We start from the raw sequence: 26,756 nt of genomic DNA, 5'->3' as shown, positions 1-26,756 counted from the left end.
GGTGAATACATGCAAGACACAGTAAAAGTGTATCTAGCTTAAATAACTCGGAGTGAGGGGGCGGTGAATACATGCAAGACACAGTAAAAGTGTATCTAGCTTAAATAACTCGGAGTGAGGGGGCGGTGAATACATGCAAGACACAGTAAAAGTGTATCTAGCTTAAATAACTCGGAGTGAGGGGGCGGTGAATACATGCAAGACACAGTAAAAGTGTATCTAGCTTAAATAACTCGGAGTGAGGGGGCGGTGAATACATGCAAGACACAGTAAAAGTGTATCTAGCTTAAATAACTCGGAGTGAGGGGGCGGTGAATACATGCAAGACACAGTAAAAGTGTATCTAGCTTAAATAACTCGGAGTGAGGGGGCGGTGAATACATGCAAGACACAGTAAAAGTGTATCTAGCTTAAATAACTCGGAGTGTGAATACATGCAAGACACAGTAAAAGTGTATCTAGCTTAAATAACTCGGAGTGAGGGGGCGGTGAATACATGCAAGACACAGTAAAAGTGTATCTAGCTTAAATAACTCGGAGTGAGGGGCGGTGAATACATGCAAGACACAGTAAAAGTGTATCTAGCTTAAATAACTCGGAGGGAGGGGGCGGAGCCCCTAGTATAGCGAGTGAGCTGTTGAGCAGTTTCAGTGGCCTGCTGTAGAAAGGAACACCGAAAATGATCTTGTCTCTTGGCGCCCCCTTGGATATATAGTACTGTATTGCGTAATGCTGCGAAGAGACACAAGAAAACAAGGTGTAAGTCAGTACAAAAAAATAGTAATATTATTTTTTATATAAGACGAGCAATCACCATACACTAGACACCGAAGGCTCTGACCACCACTCACACAACTCAGTTTCCTGACTGACCTCCCTATCCCCAGCTAGGTATTCTGTGTCCACCCAACGCACATCATTTTGTATTAGTAGACAGGGGTGGGGTGGGTGTGAGAAGACCCATATATGAAAACACAGAGCCCATTACTTAACCTGGTCCTTCTCATCAACCCTGATCCGCCACCACCCTTCCATCCACCCCAATTCGATACGCCAGAGATCTTTGTCTATCCAACTCATATCAGTTTGCATTAGGTGTGGAAAGAAGGAAGGAAATGTATTATTTAACGACGCACTCAACACATTGTATTTACGGTTATATGGCGTCAGACATATGGTTAAAGACCACACAGATAGTGAGAGAGGAAACCCGCTGTCGCCAATTTATGGGCTATTCTTTTCGATTAGCAGAAAGGGAACTTTTATATATACCATCCTACAGACATGGTAGTACATACCACGGCCTTTGATATACCAGTCGTGGTGCACTGGCTGGAACGAGAAATAGCGCAATGGGCCTACCGACGGGGATCGATCCCAGATCGACTGCGCATCGAGCGAGCGCTTTACCACTGGGTCATGTCCCGCCCCTAGGTGTGGTAGGAGGAGTAAGGATCTATATATAACAGCATGGAGTATAGCCCCCAAGACGAGACGGAACCCTTTGGTCTAAAACACATCGGGCCTTGGGCTGGGGCTATGGAGAATGGCACCAAATAGCACACACCACGTCTGTGCTGGCGCGAACTACAGATCTGGCAGCAGACAACAGGACATTCGCTTTACTTTGACAGCACCAGACTCGCACCCAGCTCCGGGTGTGTTTTGAGACTTACCCTCCTCAATTTCCGAATACGACAGTGCCAACATATTTTTAAGCATATTAGTAAAACATTAAAGGGACATTCCTGAGTTTGCTGCAATTTTTATGATGTTATCGACAGAGTAATTACATATCAAATATATTTTTCTGCATAAAATATTAGTGGTTGTATATTAAATGTGTTTGTGATCGTTCTAATATTTGCACTAGGTTAAATTTCATTTTATTTCCTAAAAAAGATTTTTTCGTACGTACGAAATTATTTGAAGACAAAATCAAGTTTGGTCTTCTTACAAATATTAAGGCAACCAGAAACGCATTGAATATAGACACTGATATTCTAAACAAGAAAATATATTTAATATGTAAGTTTAATCGTAGAAATATTTTATTAGTCGGAAACATCTTACAATACAGCAAACTCGAGAATGTCCCTTTAATTCAAGAGAATTGGTTAGATGTGTGCATGTTTACAAACCATATTCGATTCAGAATAGGGCGAATCTTCGCCATTTCGACCGTACAAGGCGCTATGGTGCAAGATGTGAAAGTATCTGTCCCCGAAGAAGTCGAAAGGCATGACACCAAGGAAATCTAAATATCTGAAATACAACCAACATAACCAATATATCGCATTAAATACATGTATGTTTTTCATTGATTTCAAAGTGATCAACATAATGTATTTAGTTATATAATTATGTTGTGATTTGACATTGTATTCGTTTTAAAATAATGTCATCGTGTTAACTATTTATTCATTGGAATTTTTCTTCTGTATAGATAAACTCTTGAATGCAACACTATTTTTTTATAAGTCTGATGAAATTAAAATATCATTGGGTGTACTTTCTTTACGAAGTTTTGTTTGGTTTGCAAACTGATATCGGTATAGATTAAATTAGCTTGATTCCTTTAACATTAAATAATTTAACTGAAATTATTATGAGTGTGTAGGTAAAAGTATACCGGTAATTTCAAACACAAATTACTAATTATTTTTGACGAAAAGCCACTAATATGTTACTTGGATAGCGCTATTTTAATAATGCAGGCACGGATTTAAGGTGGTGGGTGGGTGTTTGGGGTTTGTCCGAACCTCACCGTAAAAGCTGAGGTCCACTTTTTATTCCTTTTTTTAAAATTTGCACAAATATTAGATTGTAACTTTTGCAACTTTCCCATAAAATAATATTGAACCTAGCAATACCATGATCTATTGGCCAGAGCCAAAGGATCAGTTTGTAGGCCTGTTAGCTGTGTGCGGTCACCTCATGAGTCTTGTTCCCACGATATTACTTATATTAGTCCGAAGATTCCCACCAACTCTGATGATGCTACCTCAATGTACAGTTCAGATTGACCAACCCCTGAACTCTTTCATCATGTATTGTATCGGTGGAAGGAAGGAAGGAAGGAAGGAAATGTTTTATTTAACGACGCACTCAACACCTTTTATTTACGGTGATACATAGTTATTCCCCTTCGATCAATATCGTATTTGCAAAAGTTGTTGGACACAATATGAATGAATGAATGAATGGATGGATGGATGGATGGATGGATGGATGGAATGGATGGATGGATGGATGGATGAATGAATGAATGAATGAATGGATGTTTAACGACACCCCAGCAGATCGGCTATTGGGTGTCACCCAAGGTTAAGTACATCAATATGATTATTTCCATTAAAACTAAAAGTTGTGTAATAATGTAAAATACAGTGTAAAGAGCTGTGGGAAACGTGGTACAATACAATACATTACAACTATCAAGGTAAGTATATTCTAAAAGTGTCAGGGGCGTGCGCAGGAAATTTTGCGGGGGGGGGGGGGGGTCGAGGTGTCTGGCGAAGCCCGTAGATAGGGGTCTGGGGGCCCTTCCCCGAACATTTTGAAAAATTGACCCCTTCTAGGGCTATTCTGAGGTGTTTTCTGCTGGCTAGCCGAGTTGCTTTCACAGGAATGTAAAAAATCGGGATATGATTTTTTTTTTTCGCCTTGAGCGGGGGGGGGTTCGACCCCAACACCCCCCCCCCCCCCCCTGCGCACGCGCCTGAGTGTGTACATTGGAATTTAAATGATTCCAAATATTTGTTGCCAAATATATCGTTTCTCGTCGGCTTCATTTATGATTACTCCACCAAAATGTGGCACACAGTCAGTTCACACCGAGGAGGACGGTCTTTCTTTAAACTAACTGAATGCGTAAAATGTGTGTCATATGCGAGCACGGCTCAAGACTACTTCATCCTTCCTGCACCGCCTGTATGAGGACTACCGCTCTCCCAGAACTGGCTTGACAATGACAGAATGAAGCTTGTTCGCAACCGCACCGTTCAAAGTTTCTTGCCAAGTCGAAAGGATATATTAGTTAATATGATATTTAAAACAGATCATTAATTTTGTTTAGTCTTTATTCCACGATGAATTCCAGCCAGTGCACCACGACTGGTATATCAAAGGTATGTGCTATCCTGTGTGTGGGATGGTGCATATAAAAGATCCCTTGCTATTAATGGAAAAATGAAGCGGGTTTCCTCTTTATCACTTTGTAAAAATTACCATAGTTTGACATCCAATAGCCGATGATTAATAAACCAATGTGCTCTAGTGGTGTCGTTAAACAAAACAAACTTTTTATTCCAGGATGAAATTGACGTTTTTACTTCTTGTACAATTTACCGCCCTCGGTGGCGTCGTGGTTAGGCCATCGGTCTACAGGCTGGTAGGTACTGGGTTCGGATCCCAGTCGAGGCATGGGATTTTTAATCCAGATACCGATTCCAAATCCTGAGCGAGTGCTCCGCAAGGCTCAATGGGTAGGTGTAAACCACTTGCACCGACCAGTGATCCATAACTGGTTCAACAAAGGCCATGGTTTGTGCTATCCTGCCTGTGGGAAGCGCAAATAAAAGATCCCTTGCTGCTAATCGGAAAGAGTAGCCCATGTAGTGGCGACAGCGGGTTTCCTCTCCAAATCTGTGTGGTCCTTGACCATATGTCTGACGCCATATAACCGTAAATAAAATGTGTTGAGTGCGTCGTTAAATAAAACATTTCTTTCTTTCTTGTACACTTTTGTCCTACACTAGTTTAACTTGATGAATTAATTTTGTCCGAACATTTTGACCTTTCTTTATAAAGTTCTCCGTTCTGCTAATTAGCATTAAAAAATGGGACGGCTTTTCATTAATCACCCGATATAATGTCGACAAACGTAAGGGAAATTAATGTGACTATGGCACTTTAATTATTAACGTTTTTACCTAGATATCTTGTCGATTTCGTACGCTTTGTCTATGACTTTTTTCGACGAGGCCACCGATGCAGAGAGTAGAAGTCGGGGGCTCCCGGTTTGTTTCGCCTCATCTTCAAATGTCTTACGTAATGTCTGGAAATAAAAACAAATTTAGGACAAAACCGATAAAATATAATTAAAAGAAATCACATCACATTTATGTAATATAATTTTTAAAAAAATATTCAAGTTTGCATTTTCAACACATGACAAAGGTTGCTCCTGTTGTATTGAATGCATTGCCGTATGGGCTCCCATTTTTGTAGGTGTGTGTGGGGTGTGTGTGTGTGGGGGTGGGGGCGGTGGGGGGGGGGGGGGGGGGGGTGGAGGCTGGCTTTTGCCCTAATTAAACGAAAATGCCCGAATCTGAATAATAACATTTATTCATATTAGCATTACTACCAAACAGCAATATAGGGTTGCAAACTAATCACTGCGCATTTTTACATGGACTACAACTAAGTTTGAGGCTGGAATGATGGAAATACATAGTAAAAAGGTCTCAGCCTAGCACATTTTGCCCGAATATCTGTATCCCTTTTGCCAGAATTTGAGGTTTTGCAACCTGCCCCCCTGTTTCGTACCCTTATGATTGAGGGTCTTATAGTTTGAAGAAAATAAACTTCAGATAATCTTTTCCATTAATAAGGTGTTTTTCTAGGCGCGGATTTGGTGTTTAAACATATTTTTTGTTTATGTTGTGGTGCGAACATAATCTTTATAGGGTTACAAAATCACAGCATGATACCCACTTCCCTTCTTGTTTCCCTTTACATAAAAGCCTTTTAATATGTACATTTATAACCAAATATATAATTAATGGATTATGTTTAATTAATTTACAATATATACACTATGATTTTCAACCCTAAAACTAATTGATACAGTTAAAGTTTCTTTTGTTTAACGACACCACTAAAGCACATTGATTAATCATCGGCTATTGGATTTCATTAATTCATTTGTAGTTATTTTCGTGCTTATATCTAATTCAGGTTCAAGCACGCTGTCCTGGGCTCACCACACCTCAGCTATCTATCCAGAACAGAGGATTTGTGGTGGTGAGAGAGAGAGAGAGAGAGAGAGAGAGAGAGAGAGAGAGAGAGAGAGAGAGAGAGAGAGGTCGTTAAACTCGCTCTGGGCGAGAGACGGTACCGGGAGGCGAACCCAGTACCTACCAGCCTTATGTCCGATCTCTTAACCACTACACCGCCGAAGCGGGTATTGGATGTCAAACATTTGGTAACTATTCATATTTCGCTTTATCAAAGTTTTACAGTTACACATTTTAAAATAAGAGAACAACAAAAAATAATGCCTTAAATATTAATTGGATTATACTTTCTTTAATGAGTTATTAAAACTGTTTTAATAATAATAATTTGGTAACATATTTACCGAATATAGCATGGACGCATATGTGACTACATACACCATACAGCAATACATATGCAATTAAAGTCAGGAAGCAAATTAAAGAGACTTACTTTAACAAGTATAGATTAACCACAATACAGTAATACATATACAATTAAAGTCAGTAAGCCAATTAAAGAGACTTACTTTAACAAGTATAGTGTAACCACGTTTATCAGACGGTTTTCCGCCTCTGTGGGCTGGGTATTCCCAGTCAATGTCAAGGCCATCAAAGTTCCATGCCGTCAGAAACTGGCAGACGTTTTTGGAGAAGAGCAGAATTCTGGAGTAGGAGCTGATGATGTCAACGAACCCCGTGGAGGCGTGGTTCCAGCCGCCCAGATCGAGGATAATCTTTACATCAGGGTACAGTTTCTTCAGATCAGTAATATTTTTGTATCCGCCTGTGTAAAACAGAAGCCAGGGATGTAGGCATGGACATGGCAATGTTGGTTAATGATAACTCAGCAGCACATTTTAAATTACGGTTATTTGGTGTTTAATATGCACTTTGGAGAGAGAGAGAGAGAGAGAGAGAGAGAGAGAGAGAGAGAGAGAGAGAGAGAGAGAGAGAGAGAGAGAGAGAGAGAGAGAGAGAGAGATTGTTTTTGTCTAACGACACCACTAGAGCATATTAATTAATGAATCATCGGTTATTGGATGTCAAACATGTGATAATTATAACTTGTAGTCATGAGAGGAAACCAGAGAGAGAGAGAGAGAGAGAGAGAGAGAGAGAGAGAGAGAGAGAGAGAGAGAGAGAGAGAGAGAGAGAGAGAGAGAGAGAGAACGGAGGAGGGAGGATGGAAACCCACTGCTGTCTGATTTATAAGGGGGAAAAGGGGGCAATTGCCCCGGCCCCCCTGCCAGAGGGGCCCCCCAGACTAAGGACTTCCTTTGTAAAAAATGTAATAATTATAAAATTAGTTATTTTTTTATTTGTCGTGTAATTTAATTTCTATGTTGAGGGGCCCCCGAACCTCTGCCCCGGGCCCCCCAAGGTCTAAATCCGGCCCTGCATACATACATACTTACATACTATACTTACATACTTACATACTTACATACTTACTTACATACATACATACATACATTCATCATTCAATTAGTCAGTCAGTCAGTCAGTCAATCAACGCCATACGTCCATATCATCAACTCACTAATTCGACAACCCATTCTTCCACTCGCCATTAATTATGCAAAAGGATAAAGCTATATCTGTTTTATTTCCATAGTGTTTGCTTAAAAAATGGAATAGTGGGCTTGGATTTGGTAAAGGAAGTCTGGACAACGTAAACAATACATGGAAAATGAAATGACATGAAAGCAATATTTGTTAAACGACATCTATATCACTGAAATCAATCCTGTTAAAAATAGAGAAAAAACCCATCAAGTCACCATTTGGACCATCGTCGTTGGGTCTGTACGTGCCGATGGTGTTGTTTTCAGGCACGACCCTGGCGAAGCTGTACATGATGTGTGTACACAGGGACGGGTCTGTGATGCTGGAGATAGTGAACGTCTCGTTACCTCCCCTGTCCTGTCCCCAGTTGGGGAAGAAACAAATGCGGAAGTAATTCTGGCTTAAAGACAACTCGACTGAAAAAAACATATACATGTAGTTTGAAAGTTAAATTAAATATAACTTTACTAGTCCTAACCAAAATTGCTTAAAATATTTTGAAAGAATAAGGTGGGGGGGGGGGGGGGGGGCGAGGTCTAGAGTTTAATTTCCATAAAATATGTAACAGAATACTGAAAATCGCAGACCAGATGAAGATGCAATGTATCCATACAAAAGGCACGGCGGAAGCAAGTGTGTGTGTGTGGGGGGGGGAGGGGGGGGGGTCTTTGGTATGCTCCCCCGGAAAATTAAAAAAACTAGATGTACTGAAATGCAATTTCCTGCATTCTACAAGTATAAAATTCATCTCTGCCTTACGATTTACTACAAATAATACTTTTTATTCATAATTATTCAGCCCCCACATGCTCCGCCGTGCCTGTACAAGCATAATATGTGTATATCGAGGCATTTCACTATGTTCCCATAAACAATATCTGCGGAGACCTACGACATGCGACAGATTTTATGAAAACCATGCTGATTATAACCAATAAAACAACTAAATATAGGATGGGTTTACATATAAAAAAAATATATTTATTATAATTATTTTATTGAACAAGAAAAACGTTATCCTGGCTTAAAGGCAGAAAAAAAAAAAAAAAATTAAACTAAAAGAAGAAATGAAACTTCTTAAAGGTTATCTTCAGTGCAAGTCGATGTACTGTAGTACGATTACTTACGGTGTATAAAGATGAACAAGATGGTCGACAACCGTGTCAGCATGTTCTGTGAATGAACATTCGTGATGTGGAGGTCACGTGAAGGATTGGACGACTTGATCTCTTCTTGTTAATCGCTAAAACACGATTTTGGAATTAAAATTCTCGCTGAGATTGTGCAACAATGCGTAATTTATGGATTACATTATGCTTGAGATTAAATTTAAATAACTATAATAATATAACAACACCCAGAAATAAATCTATATCTGATATAGAAACTTATTAATCCAATGCATTTTAATGCAGTAATTAAGTTTGTTTATAATATATTAAATTTTTGATTTATATTTTATAATAATTGTATGGTTATAAAATTATAAAATAAATATATTTTTTTGGATAGTTTTATTTTAAAATAACTTTTTATTTATAAATACACTTTTAAAATTTGCTCATTTATGCGATGTGTGTAAATGGTTTTGATATGACAGAATTTAACAAAAACTGATTTACTATCCATTACAATGTTAATTCAATTATCTCTATATAAGAAAACAAGATTCTAAAACAATTATTTTTCTATATATAAATATATAGTATAAATAATAATAATATTTAACATTTCATGTAATACACTACTGTTTTTAAAAAATATATTTTTTATATTATTTTGTAATTAAATAATTAAAAATATTTATAATCATTTTTAAAATTCCATGAATTACAAAATCGAGCACTTACTATTATTTTGTATCTACGGCCACAAAATTGTAACCAACGAAAAACGCATCGTCAAAATCCAGATTGCAGCGAACATGCGAACGAAATCGTTTATACAAAACTCAATAACTTCTTCACGACAGACAATCTTGAACGTGAAAACAGAAAATCATAAATCCATCTCGTGTTCGAGGAAATATATTTCACACAATAAACTAATAAATGTAACTGAAAAACGTAAGACAAGTACATGACCAAGTCTAGACCACGTGGTTTGAGGGCTTTGCGGAAATAATTGTAGAATTATTTCCTGGTTTTTATGTTAAATCTAAGCAGAAATAGTTCAAGAACTGTTACAGTACAAACAACTTAAACTGTCACTGAGTGAGTAAATGCGTACCAAGCAGCAGTTTTAAAGAGAAGTCTCTGGCTTTATTTTATTTCCCAGGTTAAAGTTACCACATAAACAAACGAGTTTGCATGTTTATTTGCACACATTCGATGTTTTGATTGACATCCGATAGTCCCGAGTGCGCAGAACAATGTTTCCTTGTTAATGTTATGCAATTAAAGTATTACTTATTTGACTGTTCTGTCCGAGTTATCTTTTTCCAGTTTAAGAATAGGCGTGACCAGATGTTGACCATTTACAGGTCTCTCTGCACTTGAGAGGTGGTGTTTCAAATGTGTACAGGTATGGACAGATACCGCACATTATTGTCAATGGAAAAACAACCAAAGCGTGGTACAATAATATATTTTTCGTAGTTACGAAAGAACTGGGAGCTACAATCCAGTTCTGGCTATTACAAACATATGAAACATCACAAAATGTATATACGGACAGTGTTATTCTAAGCACAAAAATGTATTTAATATCTAATGTTTTGGCGCATCAAAACTATAACTGTATCTACTATCTTGTTAAGTTTCAAATAATTATTTTATTGTCTGCATTTGTTGTGTTTTGGATGTTTAAAACATATATATTATACAAAAGTTCCGGGTTCAGATATGTTTTTACCGGACTAATAGGTTATTGTTTTTGCTTATTATTATGCTAATGAAATAACTAATAAATCACAAATAGCTAATAACACAATTTGTCATATGAATAGTTACTGAGAAACGAAATATAAATAATATTTACCAAGTTACATGCATTTTTCCTTATGATCCAAAAGGGAATGGCCGTCATTTTTGTTCTTCCAAATATAGCGATTCAAATAGAATCCCCCTGCCAGCCAGTACTAAAAACTGGTCTATCAAAGGCCATGGAATCTCCTGTCATGTCTGTGGGTAAGCGTATATTATAGATCCTTTGTGCTGATGGAAAAATATAGCGGGTTTCATCTAAAGACTACGTGTCACAATTACCAAATGTTTCACATCCAATAGCTGATGATTAGTGCTATTTTTAATAAATGTGCTCTAGTGGTGTTAAACAAAAAGAATGTTAACTTTTCTTTAACCGCTAACTGTTAACATTTCGTCTGGACATATATACAGTTGATGTCTTGCAATAGAAACTGGAAGATATAACAATACTGAGAGAAAGGATAGAGAATGTTAACTTTTCTTTAACCGCTAACTATTAACATTTCGTCTGGACATATATACAGTTGATGTCTTGCAATAGAAACTGGAAGATATAACAATACTGAGAGAAAGGATAGAGTATTGTAACTGAAATATGAATGCTGCTGAAGATGAGTATCATTTTATTTTGGTCTGTCCTTTCTACAATACTATCAGATGCAGGTACATAAAACCATATTATTACACCAGACCATCGTCTTTTAAATTACTACAGATATTGTCCATTGATAATGTAAAGCAGCTATTAACACTGTGTAAATATTTACTATAAAAAAATTTAGGGGCAACCACGCAGACATGATAATACGTAAGTGGAGTATATACATTCTCTTTATTATGTACACTCTTTGTTATATTGATCATTTTTATTACAATTTATATTGAATATTTTCATCACTTTCCATACAATGTAAATTGTTTTTCACTTTTAATGATATAATATGTCTTATAGTTTAATGTTTGTAATGCCTATGGACTGTATGTTTACGGTTAATAACGTATATATAAAGAGGTGCTTGACCAGGACACAATTATTAAATCCTAATTAATGAACATTATTATTTTAATTGTACATACTTGCATTATTTAACTATAATGTCTCTGTCTGTAATCATCACATTACAACTAAGTGAAAACAACGGCCTCGGTAGCGTATTAGTTAAACCATCCGACTCAGGACTTAAGGATGATAGGTATTGGTGTCGTACCCTGGTATCGTCTGCCACTCAGACACTAACAATTAACAGTTAAATTCCACAATTACAGACAGACAGACAGACAGATATTTTTAAGTCTCACCCACAATATTATATAAATACATAAACATTCTTAATAAAATAATAAAGAGGCCACTCCTTATGGAGTTACAAGAGACTAAAACGGAAAAAACTATTAAAATAAATACATATTATAATAAAATACCTAGTAGACATAAAAGTGTTGAAATATATACATATATATGACATGAATTAACCATATAATTTTTTTAATGTATTTTTTAAATTTGTTTGTTTGTACTTATTTTCGTGCTTATATCCAATTAAGGTTCAAACAATGACTGCTATTTTACTGGATATTTTTCACCAAGGATTCCGCTTACGTACATTACAATTAAGTTTTTAAAAATGAGTTATTTATGCAAAACGTATATGTAAGATCGATTATTTGTAGTTGTTTATTACAAATACATATGTACATGTCAAAATCGCCAAATATGCCATTTGCAACTTTGATAAGACATTTTTAATTTAAAAGATAGTCCAATAGCTGAGGTGTGTGTGTGTGCCAAAGACAGCGTGCGTGAACCTCAGTTGAATATAAACACGAACATAAATTGTAGCGAAATGAATGAATGAATGAATAAAAATAAAATATTTCGCTCAACATCGTCTGAGATGCGATGGGTCGCAAGATCGCTTCTCCTCGGTGAGCATTTCCAGTACCCCACGACAGAGTGTAACGTTAAAATTCGCAAACAATGTTATTGGTTCCCGTTGTGATCATTTGGTTAATTTATTTATTATTTATTTACAATATTTATTTATATAAAACTAAGGTTTAATTTAATATTTACTACATTACTTTCAACTGTAGTTAACTGTGATTATTACATCCTTAGCTCTGGGATATGGGCCCAGCACGCTTCTACTGCGCCACTCTGCTGACAGTTGTAATAAATGCCATAAAATAGCATTACCTTCATATATGATGTAGCATCATGACATGTCATGTCATAAGGAAGAAGGAAGGAACTGTTTTATTTAACGACGCACTCAACACATTTTATTTACGGTTATATGGAATGAATGAATCAATCAATGTTTAACGACACAGCAGCACGAAGGCATCGATTATATTGCGTGGGACATATGGCTAAGGACCACAGATATTGGCCTACTCTTTTCGATTAGCAGCACCATCCCACAGACATGACAGTACATACCACGGCCTTTGATATACCAGTCGTGGTGCACTGGCTGGAACGAGAAATAGCCCTATGCGTCCACCGACGGGATCGATCCTGAACCGACCGCGAACCAATGTCACAGGGTTTTACGTGCACATTCAGAACAAGCTGTAGTAGCGTACGCCTGTCCTGGGCGCAGGTGCTCTTCCGTCCAGGACAGGAACAGTGTTGGGGTGGGTGGAAGAGGGGACCGCCCGCGCTGGCAAGTGCAAGGGAGCACCAGCAGCCCGACCGGAATCGGTAGTGGGCGGGGGCAATTTTGGTGGCATTGAATTTTGAATATCCCGTAGGATTAACTAAAAAAGGAAAGTAGTGTCTAATTTCTTGAAGGAATTTTGGCGCATTTTTTAACGGTTCATCGAAAGAAAAGGGAGCTACATGTTAATTTGATTTTTTTTTTGTATCCCACTCCCCCCTCTCCTTTATCTCCTTTGAATTCCATCTCATTTATCCCCGATCTGGCAGCTCCTCCTAGCTTTCAACTTCTTTCGCTGTCCACCTCCACATCCCAGTCCTTGTCTCTCTAACCGCGAGATGTGCTTGTCTCTTGTGGCTGTCCGTTCCACACCTGTCATTCCCCATCAGCTTTTAGCTGTGGGCTTAGTCTGACCATTTCGGAGAGTGTTCAGTAGTTACTTCTGGCATTGTTAAGAGGCGAACTACCTACTATGCACCCCTACTACCAGCGGCCGTTAGTTAGTGCCGTGGGTCGGACCAGCTTTATTAGCGGCAGAGGACGAGGATGCCAGGTGGGTGCAGGGAAGTAAACAAAGACTGCACCCGTGGAGGAAGTTGAGACAGGTAGGCGATGGTGTGGACAGCTCAGAAGACAGAGTTGGAGGAAACTAATTTGAACTTAGTTTGCCGAGAGTAGCTCGTATTGGAACTTAGCCTATTGGTGGCCGTCGTTGTTGACCGCCCGTGGTTACCCCCTAGCTTTTAGCCCTTAAAAAGGCTTGATCTGTTAAGGGATCATGCTTTTTATTCTTTTTTTCTCCCGATTCTGTCCTTAAAAGGACATGGCGGGTTGGCAAGGGCAACTCATGGGAGTCAGTATTGTGTTGTCCGACTACCTCTGGGTGCTTTGCTCTGGGTCTAACTGAAGCCGTTGCTCTTTTGTAGCGAATTACATGTATTAATTATATCTATATCTACCTTCGAAAGCAAAGGTGCCATTCCGTATTCTCGTAACCGAGCATTTGGGTATTCGGCCCTCGCAGTCATTGTTTACCACGAGGTGAAGCTTTCGATTTTTTTTTTACAGCAGTTAACGGCCAAGATGCCTAAATCATGTTGTGCAGTTGGTTGCACAAATCATAACATGATAAAAAAAACAAAAAAATTTCCCAAAAGAAGAGGCGAATCGCAGTTTGTGGGTAGGTGTATTAAAACGTGACAAACATGATGGAACAACATGGCTTCCTACACATAATTCAGTAATATGCAGTGAGCATTTCATTGAAGGTAATGTGTTTAATTTGTTTTTCTAATGTTATGTTAAAACTGCAATGATGCTTCAGACGAACTCACACACACATACACACACACACACACACACACACACACACACACAGAGAGAGAGAGAGAGAGAGAGAGAGAGAGAGAGAGAGAGAGAGAGAGAGAGAGAGAGAGAGAGAGAGAGAGAGAGAGGGGAAAAACAAAACAATTATCTGTAGAGGATGTAAAAAAAAATCGCATAAATTAAGCAGTGTTCGAATTCACATTAAAAGGGTGATCGGACTAATAATAAAAAAAACAGATATCGGATTTTGTATGGTACATTACCTATTAACTGTATAAAAAACTTTGCGTGATGAAACAGCAGTACCAGCAAAAGCACACATTGTCAGACTGGTAAGGCTGTGTGATGCATTGACCAGTCTTGATGATGGCATTGTTTATTTTAAAAACTGATAAAATATTTCATCCACCCACAACCTCATTTAATTTACAGTCATGAATAGTTACTTCTTAAAGAGTTATGTGTAACAGAGTATTAAGATAATAAATAGTACCAGTGTGTTATTATTGTTTGAATGATTTTACGGCGCTCTTTTCGACAAAACCAATTTCCTTTAGGGATCCGTTTAAGTTTCACTCAATCTAGGTGATACCAATGAACTTAACAACTTGGTCCATCACAACCAGTCCAATCATGACCGAACTGTTACAGAATACTTGATTGTCAGTACATGTAGAAATGGTAGGAATTTTCCGGGCCAGAAGCTCTGGCATTACACATTTCATATGAAAGACTCAGGTTTTCAAGCAATTTGGCAACAAATGAATCATTTTGTTTATGACACAAGAAAGTGCTATGAATGTTGGTGTGAAAGTGGAGTATTGAGTATGTACATCTGCAGCTGTACCTGACTGTAATATTTATAGCTTTCTTTCAGTTTATTGGCTTCTCGTTCCGTCACCAGGCAACGGGATGTTTCGTTCATGTACTCATTGTACGTTTTTTCCCCTCTGGAAGCTTGACTACCCGTTGACCAAAGTATGTACATGAGACTATTGAGTCCGTACTAGCTGCTAAAAAAAGCATGCTTTTTATCATAGCAAAATCAGCATGACTAGATTTCATTATCTGCTTGTAACTTTACAAAGCGTTCTTCTCATTATCTTTGCCCCACTTCTCTGGTGCCATATCCAGTTCTTTAACAGTTCTTTAACAGTCCCAGTACACAGTGTCTTGATAAGTGATTGCGCCGGTTTGTTTTTAATATCTGGGTGCAACTCCTGGCAATGTTCGTTGCTGTGGTAGTTCGGTGACGCAAGTGCACATCCTGGATGTAGCGATCTTGTGCTGCATTTGTTATGCGAGGTCTTCCACTTCTGGGCCGGTCTTCAGCTGATTGAAACTGCTGGTACCTGTCCCAGAGACGTGAAATGGTGCTCTGATGGACGTTCATGTGGCGTGCGACTGCTGACTGCGATTCACCTAACTGGAGGCGGCCTATTGCAATGTTTCGATTCGGCAGGCTTAGTCTTGGCATCTTGTAACTCGTCTACGTCGAAATGGAAATGAGGCATCATTGCGAGCATTGCATCTTTAAATACCCATCACTACCCCAGTTGTTTCCCCGAGTTTCACGTGCATTCGCCAAAATCTGACCATTTCACGCCGATTAACGTGCGTTAAATTTGTTTTAGGGTGCATTTGGGCATGCTGTCCCATTCTAGGAACATTAACAAACATGGTTGTTCAGCAACATTGTAAAATCAAACACTTTTCTTCTTTCCCTATCACCTATGCGTTTCTTTTTTGACAGTTTATATATATATATATATATATATATATATATATATATATATATATATATATATATATTGTACGTCATTTTGCCATATGCTAGTCGCCGGTTACATTATAAGGCTGTGAGACATGGAGGGAATACAAAAGTCGAATGTGTGGAATTCAATACATTGGCGTGGTTTCACATCCATGTTAAGGGCTGGAATTAAGATGCATAATGCTATATTACTTTATTCCTTAGTCTCATTAAATATCGGGTACTCAGGTCCGGGTCGAGTATGACCTTCGAGTACTCGGCTCTCACCCAGACTCATTGGGTAGGTGTTATACCACTACACCCTCTTCTTTCTCACTAACCACTAACAACTAACCCACTGTCCAGATAGCTGAAGTGTGTTCCCAGGACAGAATGCTTGAACGTTAATTAGATATAAGCACGAAAATAAGTTGAAATTAATAAAATGAGCAGGGCTGTATTCATTTAAGCCACACGGGCGAACAGTGTTCAGTTTGTGTATCCAAATGAATTATATATACATTTAAACATGCATGTATGTCATTTAAAGAAGCATTTTTATTTTTGTAGTAATGCTGAGTCAAAAACATATCATCACCTGAATAACTTTCCGTCATGCTGTTCATAAAAAAATGCAATGAAATGACACAACACGCGAGGTCAACTGTCTTCAGTCTCCAACGAACAGTTAAGTGAGGAAAACTTAATGTGTGCAAAAGACTTGACGTGCATGTCATGAATTAAGCCGACAGGTAGAAAAAAATGCATTTCAAACCGAGCACGCCAATATAGTTGAATAACCGGTATTTCTGCATTTAGGTTTAAGTGAAATTAACTATCCAGAGACTACAATATTTGTGCACGAAAGAAAGAAAGTGTTTTATTTAACGACACATTCAACAAATTGTATTTACGGTTATATGGCGTCAGACATATGGTTACGGAAACCCGCTGTCGCCACTTCATGGGCTACTCTTTTTCGATTAGCAGCAAGGGATCTTTTATATGCACCATCCCACAGACAGGGTAGTACATACCACGACATTTGATATACCAGTCGTGGTGCACTGGCTGGAACGAGAAATAGCCCAATGGGTCCACAGACGGGGATCGATCCCAGACCGACCGCGCATCGAGCGAAAAGTTTGTTTTGTTTAACGACACCGCTAGAGCACATTGATTTATTAATCATCGGCTATTGGATGTCAAACATATGATCATTTTGACACAGCCATAGAGATGAAACCCGCTACATTTTCCAGTAGTAGCAAGAGATCTTTTATATGCACCATCCCACAGACAAGATAGCACATACCACGGCCTTTGATTTACCAGTCGTGGTGCACTGGCTAAAGCGAGAAAGAGCCCAATAGGCCCACCGACGCCAATACGGTTGACTGACCGGTATTTCTGTATTTAGGTTTAAGTGAAATAAACTACCCAGAGACTACAATATTTGTGCACGAGGTCCTGTCATCAGGCTACTGGCCTCTAACCGATCCTCGTGCACAAATATTGTAGTCTCTGAGTAGTGTATTCCTTACTTAAACAAATTATATAACATATGTATATATATATATATATATATATATATATATATATATATATATATATATATATATACAAACCTGTTCTAGCATCCACATGCTGTGTTGATGGCACCTGTCTAATGCGGCCACCGAAATTGGTTCCCAAGGTGGTAAAATACCTGTGTTAAAAACAGTGCAGTGTACATGCTTGCTGAGATGATCTATATAATGCACTGGAATAGGATTGCATGTTCCTGAATACCTTTTGGTAAAATTTACCCATATAAAAAATATTTGTCTTTCCATATTCATAAATAATAATGAATAACAAATTATTGCATTTGAAGTCTTCGAATTTGCGAAAACAATATAGTAAGAGAGCAAGTAAAAACGAAAAAATAGCAGAGCGTGGTTTCGATCCACGGACCTCTGGGTTATGGGCCCAGCACGCTTCCACTGCGCCACTCTGCTCATATTTATTTGCTTGACTTCATTTGATTTAAGCAAACTGTTGTAGTACACGCTCTAACGTTGGTGCAAGTTCTTTTTGACAAGCTCTTGAGTCCAAGACAGGAATGTGGGAGGAGGGATTAGGGAAGAGCTCGTCTACGATATTCAGCACAAAAGGCGTACCGCAGCCCGCATGTAAACGAGTGGAGGTGTGAGTTAATTTGAACTGTTTCTCATAAGGATAAAGCAGTTTAAAAATATTTTTTACGTTCGGTTTTATAATTTTCAGCCGCTAATTTTCGGCCGAAATATAATGGTCGGATTTAAGAAAAGAAGTTTATTTGAGACATTTTTTAAAAATCAAACTTTGAATTGTAACAGCTACAGCTAATGATTTTTATCTGTTACAGAAAATTATTGTGTAACCATACCCGTCGATATTCCAAAGGAGTTTTATCAGTTGCACATGATATATATATAGAGATTACAACATGAGTGGCCGTTAGATACCATTTTAAAATGTATCTAATCAGCGAAAGAGAGTTGCATACGTTTTTAAACAACGAGTTGTAAGATAAATGATATCTAACTGACACGAATCTAGTATTCTATTTCTTACATATTCTTAAAAACCAGGTTTTAAGCAAATGTTAACATCTTTTTCGACTAAAAGTCATATACAGCCCTTCAGCTTGTAGCTCACTTACGTGTCACACACAATTGTCGGGTGAACTATACGTCACGGTGTAATCGATTTAGACCGTGCTGTTTTTGTCTTGGATGTATAGCATTGGTGACCTGGTCATTACCTAGGAGCAGCCAGTCGTATGTCTTTAAAATGTTAACGCAAGTATATGTGTTAACAAGTATGTGTTATAAAAAATAACAAATGATGTTCTCACCAACGGGTGTGTAAGAAACACGTTTTTTGAGCACAGCTTGCTTTATGCGCACTTCGGGCCACGTGCTCCAGTTTGACGTAATTTTTCTGATCATTGGACCACAAAACGATTGTACGGTTTCTCGTCACTCAGAAAACCCACTTTGGTTGATATCTGATTGTCGTCAATGAACGCCTTCGGAAGATTGGTATGCTTGAAGTTGGACTGGCACAAAACATTGTTGGTAGACGTTGTGGTGTTCATTAGTGTTCATCAGAACACCATACCGTGTCTGCGGATATATAACATGGTGTTCTGATGAACAGGTAGGAGTACTAATGATCTTCTGTGTTTAGGGAGCCTACGTGTGACGTCACGGTTGCAAAATGCCCTTATCAGGCTAGTATAGTTTGCTTTATTTCATTTAAAGGGACATTCCTGAGTTTGCTGCAATTTTTAAGATGTTATCGGCTAACAGAGACTTTTTAACGATTGTACATATCAAATATATTTTTCTGCATAATATATTAGTGGCTGTATATTAAACATGTTTCTGATCGTTATAATATTTGTACTAGGTTAAATTTCATTTTATATATACTTTAAACGCCAAGGAGCACTCGCCGTAAAACGGCGCATGTCGACATACGAATTTCCAGAGTTCAATTGTGTTGAACTTTCAAGATATGCGCTTGCAAACGCTGGCAGTTCAGCCAATCAGAAGTAGCCACATCATTCCACAACACATATAATAGGGACTTTTACTCATTTACTTGGTTTACTCTTTCTCCGATTGGGTTTTTCTCCATCCCAATCATTGCTCCACAACTGGACAAAGGCCGTGGTATATTTTATCCTGTCTGTGGGATGATGCATATAAAATATTCCTCGCTACTAATGGAAACTGTGTCAGAGTGACCATTATGTTTGACGTCCAATAGCCGATGGTTAAACAGTCAATGTGCTATAGTGGCGTCGTTAAATAAAAACAAACTTTACTTTCAATTATAACTGCTGCATTAGCATTTATGTCAGTCATCTTAACATCTGGTAAAATTAAAATATCTACGTGGAGCCTTGAAAATAGGTCGGCGCCTGCGAGCGTTGATTTACACTTGGGACAATGACGCTAAACGTTCGGTTATGTCTGCCGGCAGTCGTCAGCTAACGCCTCCAACCGGTTTAGCGTATGGTAGCGTATTACGGCGGGTAACGGCGTCAAAAGTATAAATCCAGCTTATTTCTTACGTCTTCAAAAACCAGTTTTTAAGCAACTTTTAACATCTTTCTCGACAAAAAGTTATTTACAACCCTTGCGATTGTGGCAAACTTACGCGTGACAGACAAATGTTTGTCAGGTTAATGTCAAGATAATGTCAAGCATAATATGTGAACTGCATTTGTATGTAGAATATCAACCTAGATGCATAATCATCAAATGTGTTTGCCGATATCTGCACCATCAATGTCCACTTCAAGTTCCTGGTGTCACCAGTCTTGCACACAATTTCAAATGAAGCACCTGTGATTTTTTTTCCACTAAGCCTTACTATACCTTAGTAAAGTGATGGTGGATGAAATTATTGATTCTCATATAAAAGGAAATGTTCTAAGTTCACGTGACGTACCTGTTAGGCAATGTAAACAAGTTGCTCTCATGTCTTAACAACTGCTCCTGTGCCTGTGGACTTTTGACAATGTCAGTTATTGGCTTCTTTGTAAGATCAACCTGTCACACAATATCACCATGTTTTACAGATGTTCAATCACAGGACGTGCTTAAATCTAGTAAACTAATGTATAGAAAAGCCATTGCAGGTGTGCGAGAGTATCCGCATGATAGAAATATATGAATGTGTCTGAGATCAGTACAACGAACTCATTGCCACAATTCAATCTTTGGTATCTGTTTCACACGCATGGCAGTGTCAGCATGTGAGCAATATGAAACCGAGCAAGTAGTTTGTCCATTTATTTTAATAAAGAATCTGTTCACCACAGCTGCATTTGATAACATTGACCACAATCCTAGTTCAACGACTGCTACTGATACGCTTCATGGTACAGGCATATCCCTGTTACAAACTCGTACATCAGAGTCTGATGGTGTTGAACGTAAAACAGCTATAATGAAGACTTGACCTACAATTAATATTATCCCAGCACTATCAGAATCGTACAAAATTTGATCCTTGTGACTCTGTGGAACAAGGACCCTCTCACATCCCTTCCATAGAAGGTACTCACGCAGACGATGACCATTCTCTAAAGGCTGTCCTCGAATATCAGAAAAAGTGGCAAAAAGAAACACAGCTGCTCATAAGCAAAGAGAAACGAAGCATTACGGATCCAATTTCATGCGCTGGATTTCATGCAAATGCACTGCAACCAGGCAACTATAACGTCATCATCAACTCACTTCTACCATTGTTCTCTGATGATTCTAAGACTGTGGATATGATTCGTCATTCGATGGTGTTGTCCAGCATGCTGTCAATTTTTAAAACCATGGACAGGTTTCTGTGCTAACACTGGATTAGCCACTGTTCACGACTGCTAAACAAATCCAGTGGCAGTGACCAGATGAATATGGAGAACAGACGTTTGTCATTGTGCTTGGTGGCTTATACATTGAGATAGCCGTCTTGAGAATTGTTGGAGATTTTCTTGAATGTAGTGACTGGACAAATGTTCTTACACCTGATTCCTGTCTCAAATGCTCACATGTCACACGAACGAGATACGTACACCAAGTAACATGCAGTGCTTAGTCAATTTTCCTTAAAACAGCCTATACTGCATACAACAGTGAAGAAAGTGAACCAATTCATTTTGACGACTGGTGTTTGATACGAGCTGAGGCATTTCCACAATTACAGTATTGGTTTACTGTAATGCAGTTTCAGCTTCTCATAATGGTGCAAGTGCGATCTCTTCGCGAATCCAACTTCTCGCTCATTGTTTCTACCCTAACATAATGGGGTTTTGCCCTGGACCACACTCACTATTCTAGGTGTCTTCCCATTCACATACGTGATATGGCGACATTGCATGATCGAGTTCCAGATGTAGCAAGGCAGTTCGTACTTGTTCACAAGACATTAATCCCAGAAGCTACAGTATCTTGTTCGCACTTGCTACTATGTGGTTGCAAGAAGGGGTGCAGAAGGCAATGCAAGCGTGTTGAGGCAGTTCTGAAATGTACAGCGCTTTGCCATTCTGGTAGCAACTGTGACTACAGGGATCACACCGCTATTTCAGCCAATGAGCGACGTGTAGGCGGCGAATTTAGTTCCATGAAAAAGAGTACCTCTTTTCTTTATTTTATTATGTTGGTGTCTGAACAGACTTGACAGTATGATTATGGAATATTGGAAGGGTAACATTGCCTCATGATTTTGGCATATCAAACTGACAGATGCATATCTGCTTAGCTACAGGCAAGACCATTGTTTGCTATGCCTGTGGTACATATATTCAACGAGAGTAGCCTCCCCTCCATTAGCCCATGTGCTTAGGCGAGTGGATAATTAAAATTGCAGGTGGCGAAGTATCAATTTTATTTGCTTAAATCCTGTCACAGAGGCTATTCTCTTCATGTCAGGTAGTATGTAGCACCTACTGTTAATAATTTAGTCAGTGCTTGGCTTTATATTTGTACTGTCACCAAGGTATAATCAATAGTGGTGAGATACCTACAATGCTTATTAAGAAAACTACACCATGTTTTTTGTATACATGAAAGTGTTCATATATGTGAGAGTGAACTCAATACTGCTTCTTTACTTACCATTTGAAAATAATAACTGTCAATGTTTTAATATGACTAAGACAAATGCTATTTTTGATATTGGGGGCTGCCCATTTTACCATATAATTGTCCTTTTGAAACCGTTTCTGTATTTTAAAAACTAAATAATGATAATATTGGATTTCTTATGGATGACAACTTAGAAAAGAACAATTCATTCATGTGTTTGTGTTATAAATTGCCGAATATATGCAACTTTAGAGATTTTGTCTTTTCGTCTGGCGGCCATCTTGGATTGTCCGCATTTATGGGCTTATAGGGAAATATTCAGCGTGGCACTACATCTAAAATCATTTAGAACATATCAAACATTATCTGTACCAATGTTAGTGCTTTTACCACAAAGGCCACAATTCATTTCAATTTTGTCACACATCTGCCCCACTATATACCCTCTTCACTGTAACTAACCACTAACAATTAAGAACTAACCCACTGTTCTGTACAGACAGCTAAGATAGCTGAAGTGTGTGCCCACGACAGCGTGATTGAACCTTAATTGTATATAAGCAGAAAATAAGTTGAAATGAAACGAAATGATTTAACCACTAGTATCGGTGGTGTCGTGGCTAAGCCATCGGACATAAGGCTGGTAGGTACTGGGTTCGCAGCCCCGGTACCGGCTCTCACCCAGAGCGAGGTTTAACGACTCAGCAGGTGTAAGACCACTACATTCTCTTTTCTCTCACTAACCACTAACAACCAGATAGTTGAGGTGTGTGCCCAGGACAGCGTGCTTGAACATTAATTGGATATAAGCACATAAATAAGTTGAAAACGATTTGACCATAACTATAAAAAGGTATGAATGAATGAATGAATGTTTAACGACACCCCAGCATCAATATAAAAATTCAAGATTTAAATAAAAACAGTGTAAAGAACTGTGCAAAAATAGAAATATCACAGATAGATACTGACTTTTACTCAAAATTTCAATATAAATCGTCGTAAACGTTAAACGTGATCGGTAACTCTACATGGTAAACCCATGAAAAACATTTCAGTTCAATATCTTGAATCATTGCTAAAAAAAAGGTTCGGAAAACTATATGTTGGACAGACAGACAGATGAACGAACGGAGACAAAACCTATACCCACGCCTGGCTGGACCATTGTTATTATTTTATTTTACATTATTATTATGCATGAGGAATTCATGTAACATGTCAAAATAACATTTTAAGTACCTAGAATATTTATCGAAGCAGGACATAGTGTAGTGTTAAAACGCTCGCTTCATGCGCGCTTGGTCTAGGATCGATCCACGTTAGTGGGCCGAGCCCATTGGGCTATTTCTTGTTCCAGCCAGTGTACCATGACTCAGACTGACATATCAAAGGCCGTGGTATGTGCTATCCTGTTTGTGGGATGGTGCATATAAAAGATCCCTTGCTACTAATGAAATCATTTCCTGTCCTGGACGGAGGAGCCGGCCGAGGCCGGCACCTGTACCCAGGACAGGCGTGCGCTACAACAGATTGTTCTGAATGTGCACGTTAAACACTCTGACCTGACCTGACCTAATGAAAACATGTAGCGGGTATCAAAATTACCAAATTCGGGAAAAAATGATACAGATATTCGAGGAATATGTGCTAAACTAAAACCTTTTTACCATGCATTTCCATTATTCTACCTTCAAAATTAGTTGTAATTCATGTAAAAATGTGTAGTGATTCGTTTGCAACCCTATATCATAGCTGTTTGGTATTAATGCTAATATAAATAAATGTTGTTATCCAGATTCGGGCATTTTCGTTTAATTCGGGCAAAGCCAGCCTGCCCCTCACTCCCACCCCTACAAACATCGGAGCCCGTACGCCTATGTGACCGAGTTTGGCATAAAGGTTTATTTTATAAATTACAGACAGATTGAATAAGTAGTAAACTTATCCTGTGGTTTAAGCTTGACTTCGAAAATCTTCAAAAAAAAAAAAACCCACACAAAAACCCACGGTGATCACTGGGGGTAAATATGATAATAATTCTGTAATGGCATTCTGAAGTATATCTCAAAATTATTTCTCGATAATAAAAAAATATCGCATTTGCAATCTGGTTTTAGGCCTGTTGACTCCACAGCTTTTCAGTTGACGGACCTTTATAATTACATTTCTAAAGTAGTGGATGACTTAAAAGAGATCGAGGCAGTATTTTGTGACATTATCAAAGCCTTTGACCGTGTTTAGCACGAACGTTTATTATATAAATTACAGGCAAACGGAATAAGTGAAAAACTTATCCTATGCTTCAAGAGTTACTTAGAAAATTGTAAACAAAAACCTGTGATCAATGGGTGTACATCTGATAATAAATCTGTATTGGCAGGGGTAACACAGAGATCAGTATTGGGACCTCTCCTGTTTTTGGTTTATATTAAAGGACCAGTCCTGAGTTTGCTGCAATGTTTAAGATGTTATCGACTAACAGAGACTTTTTAACGGCTGTAGTTACATATCAAATCGTTCTAGTATTTGTACTAGGTTAAATTTCATTTTATTTCTTCTTTTTTTATTTCGTATGTACGAAAGTATTTGAAGACAAATCCAGTTTGGGCTTCTTACAAATATTAAGACGACCAGAAACACATTGAATATACAGACACTGGTATTCTAAACAAGAAAATATATTTAATACGTATTTTTAGATATTAAAATATTTTATTAGTCGGAAACATCTTACAATGCAGGAAACTCAGGACAGTCCCTTTAACGATATTGTTGACAATGTTAGTTGTAATAATATATTATTCGCCGATGATATTTCTCTTTATATGACTTTAGAAGATTTTGCTTCAGGCTATCGTACAATAAATTCAGATTTACACTTAATATCAGACTGGGCAGACACATAGCAGGTTAATTTATCACCTGGTAAAACAAAATCCATTACCTTTTCAAGAAATGTTCATACTCGTACCCAACCAGATTGGTATTTAGATGATTCAAAAATAAAAGAGGTTAAAAACTATAAACATCTTGGTGTAACATTTCAAAATGATGGGCAGTGGCATTGTCATATTGAACAACTAGTTAAAAAGGTTGGCCCAATGATAAATTGCTTCTGTACCTTAAAGCATCGCTTAAATAGGAAAACATTAGAGATGCTTTGTAAATCATATATTTTTCAGTTATTCGATTACTGAAGGCCAAGCAGCCATGTTGGAACCATTTTACTGAACCATTTTATTTGGATGCTCTTCGAACAATTTGTGGTGCTGTTAGAGGCACTAACCACAATAAAATATATAACGAAACAGGATTTATTGTTAGTCCAACGTAAATTTCATAAAAAGTGTACTTTTTATAAAATGATTAAAGGTATGACTCATAATTATTTGTCATCATTAATGGCCCCAACAATAATGGCAGTGACAAATTATCCACTTCGAAATGCTGATGAATTGAACAACATTCTCACAAGAACAGAATTGTATAACAAATAATTTTGCCATCATAAGTTCGGGACTGGAATGACCTTGATATTAATATTAGAAAGTTAAACTCTCTTAACAAATTTAAAAAGGCAATATGATCACTTAAAAAAAGTACCACATAAATACACTTTGCTGCAGATTGTGTGAACCCGAAACCTTCGTGATATGAACATATACACAATGTATTTTAACGACAAAGCAGTAATATGTGATCAAGGCCGTATCTCTGCACAATGTAGAGTCGAATGTGCATACGGCAAAATCGTGGTCGATTAGATTCGTCTACAGGAAGACAGTCACTCCCGAGCACATCCTTTCCCGGAGATTTCATCCTTTTCACTAACATTCTCTGAGAATGGCCAATACAGCACAAATTGAAGTTTAGAGTAAAATTCGGTGTCCGTAAAA

General features: G+C 38.0%; 1 protein-coding gene and 1 non-coding gene across 2 annotated transcripts in view; both read right to left on the bottom strand.

The window, feature by feature from the left end:
• The window catches only part of LOC121379683 (chitotriosidase-1-like), a 24,294-nt gene extending 2,935 nt beyond the window's left edge, over positions 1–21,359 (bottom strand). Inside the window, exons 1-8 of the mRNA XM_041508333.1 lie at positions 21,345–21,359; positions 20,726–20,826; positions 17,866–17,945; positions 7,784–7,984; positions 6,530–6,786; positions 4,935–5,059; positions 2,142–2,265; positions 596–732 (exon numbers count right to left, since the gene is read on the bottom strand). Of these exons, the coding sequence (XP_041364267.1) occupies positions 596–732; positions 2,142–2,265; positions 4,935–5,059; positions 6,530–6,786; positions 7,784–7,984; positions 17,866–17,945; positions 20,726–20,826; positions 21,345–21,359 (1,040 nt within the window). The remainder of the gene's footprint in view (positions 1–595; positions 733–2,141; positions 2,266–4,934; positions 5,060–6,529; positions 6,787–7,783; positions 7,985–17,865; positions 17,946–20,725; positions 20,827–21,344) is intronic.
• On the bottom strand, positions 18,166–18,237 carry Trnam-cau. The gene has a single exon. It is a non-coding gene; the product is annotated as a tRNA-Met (tRNA).
• Positions 21,360–26,756: the final 5,397 nt, after the last annotated feature.

Source organism: Gigantopelta aegis, chromosome 8 (assembly GCF_016097555.1).
Source record: "Gigantopelta aegis isolate Gae_Host chromosome 8, Gae_host_genome, whole genome shotgun sequence".
Taxonomy (NCBI): domain Eukaryota; kingdom Metazoa; phylum Mollusca; class Gastropoda; order Neomphalida; family Peltospiridae; genus Gigantopelta; species Gigantopelta aegis.
Note: the sequence above shows the minus strand (reverse complement) of the source record. Positions and strands in the feature narration are given on the sequence as shown.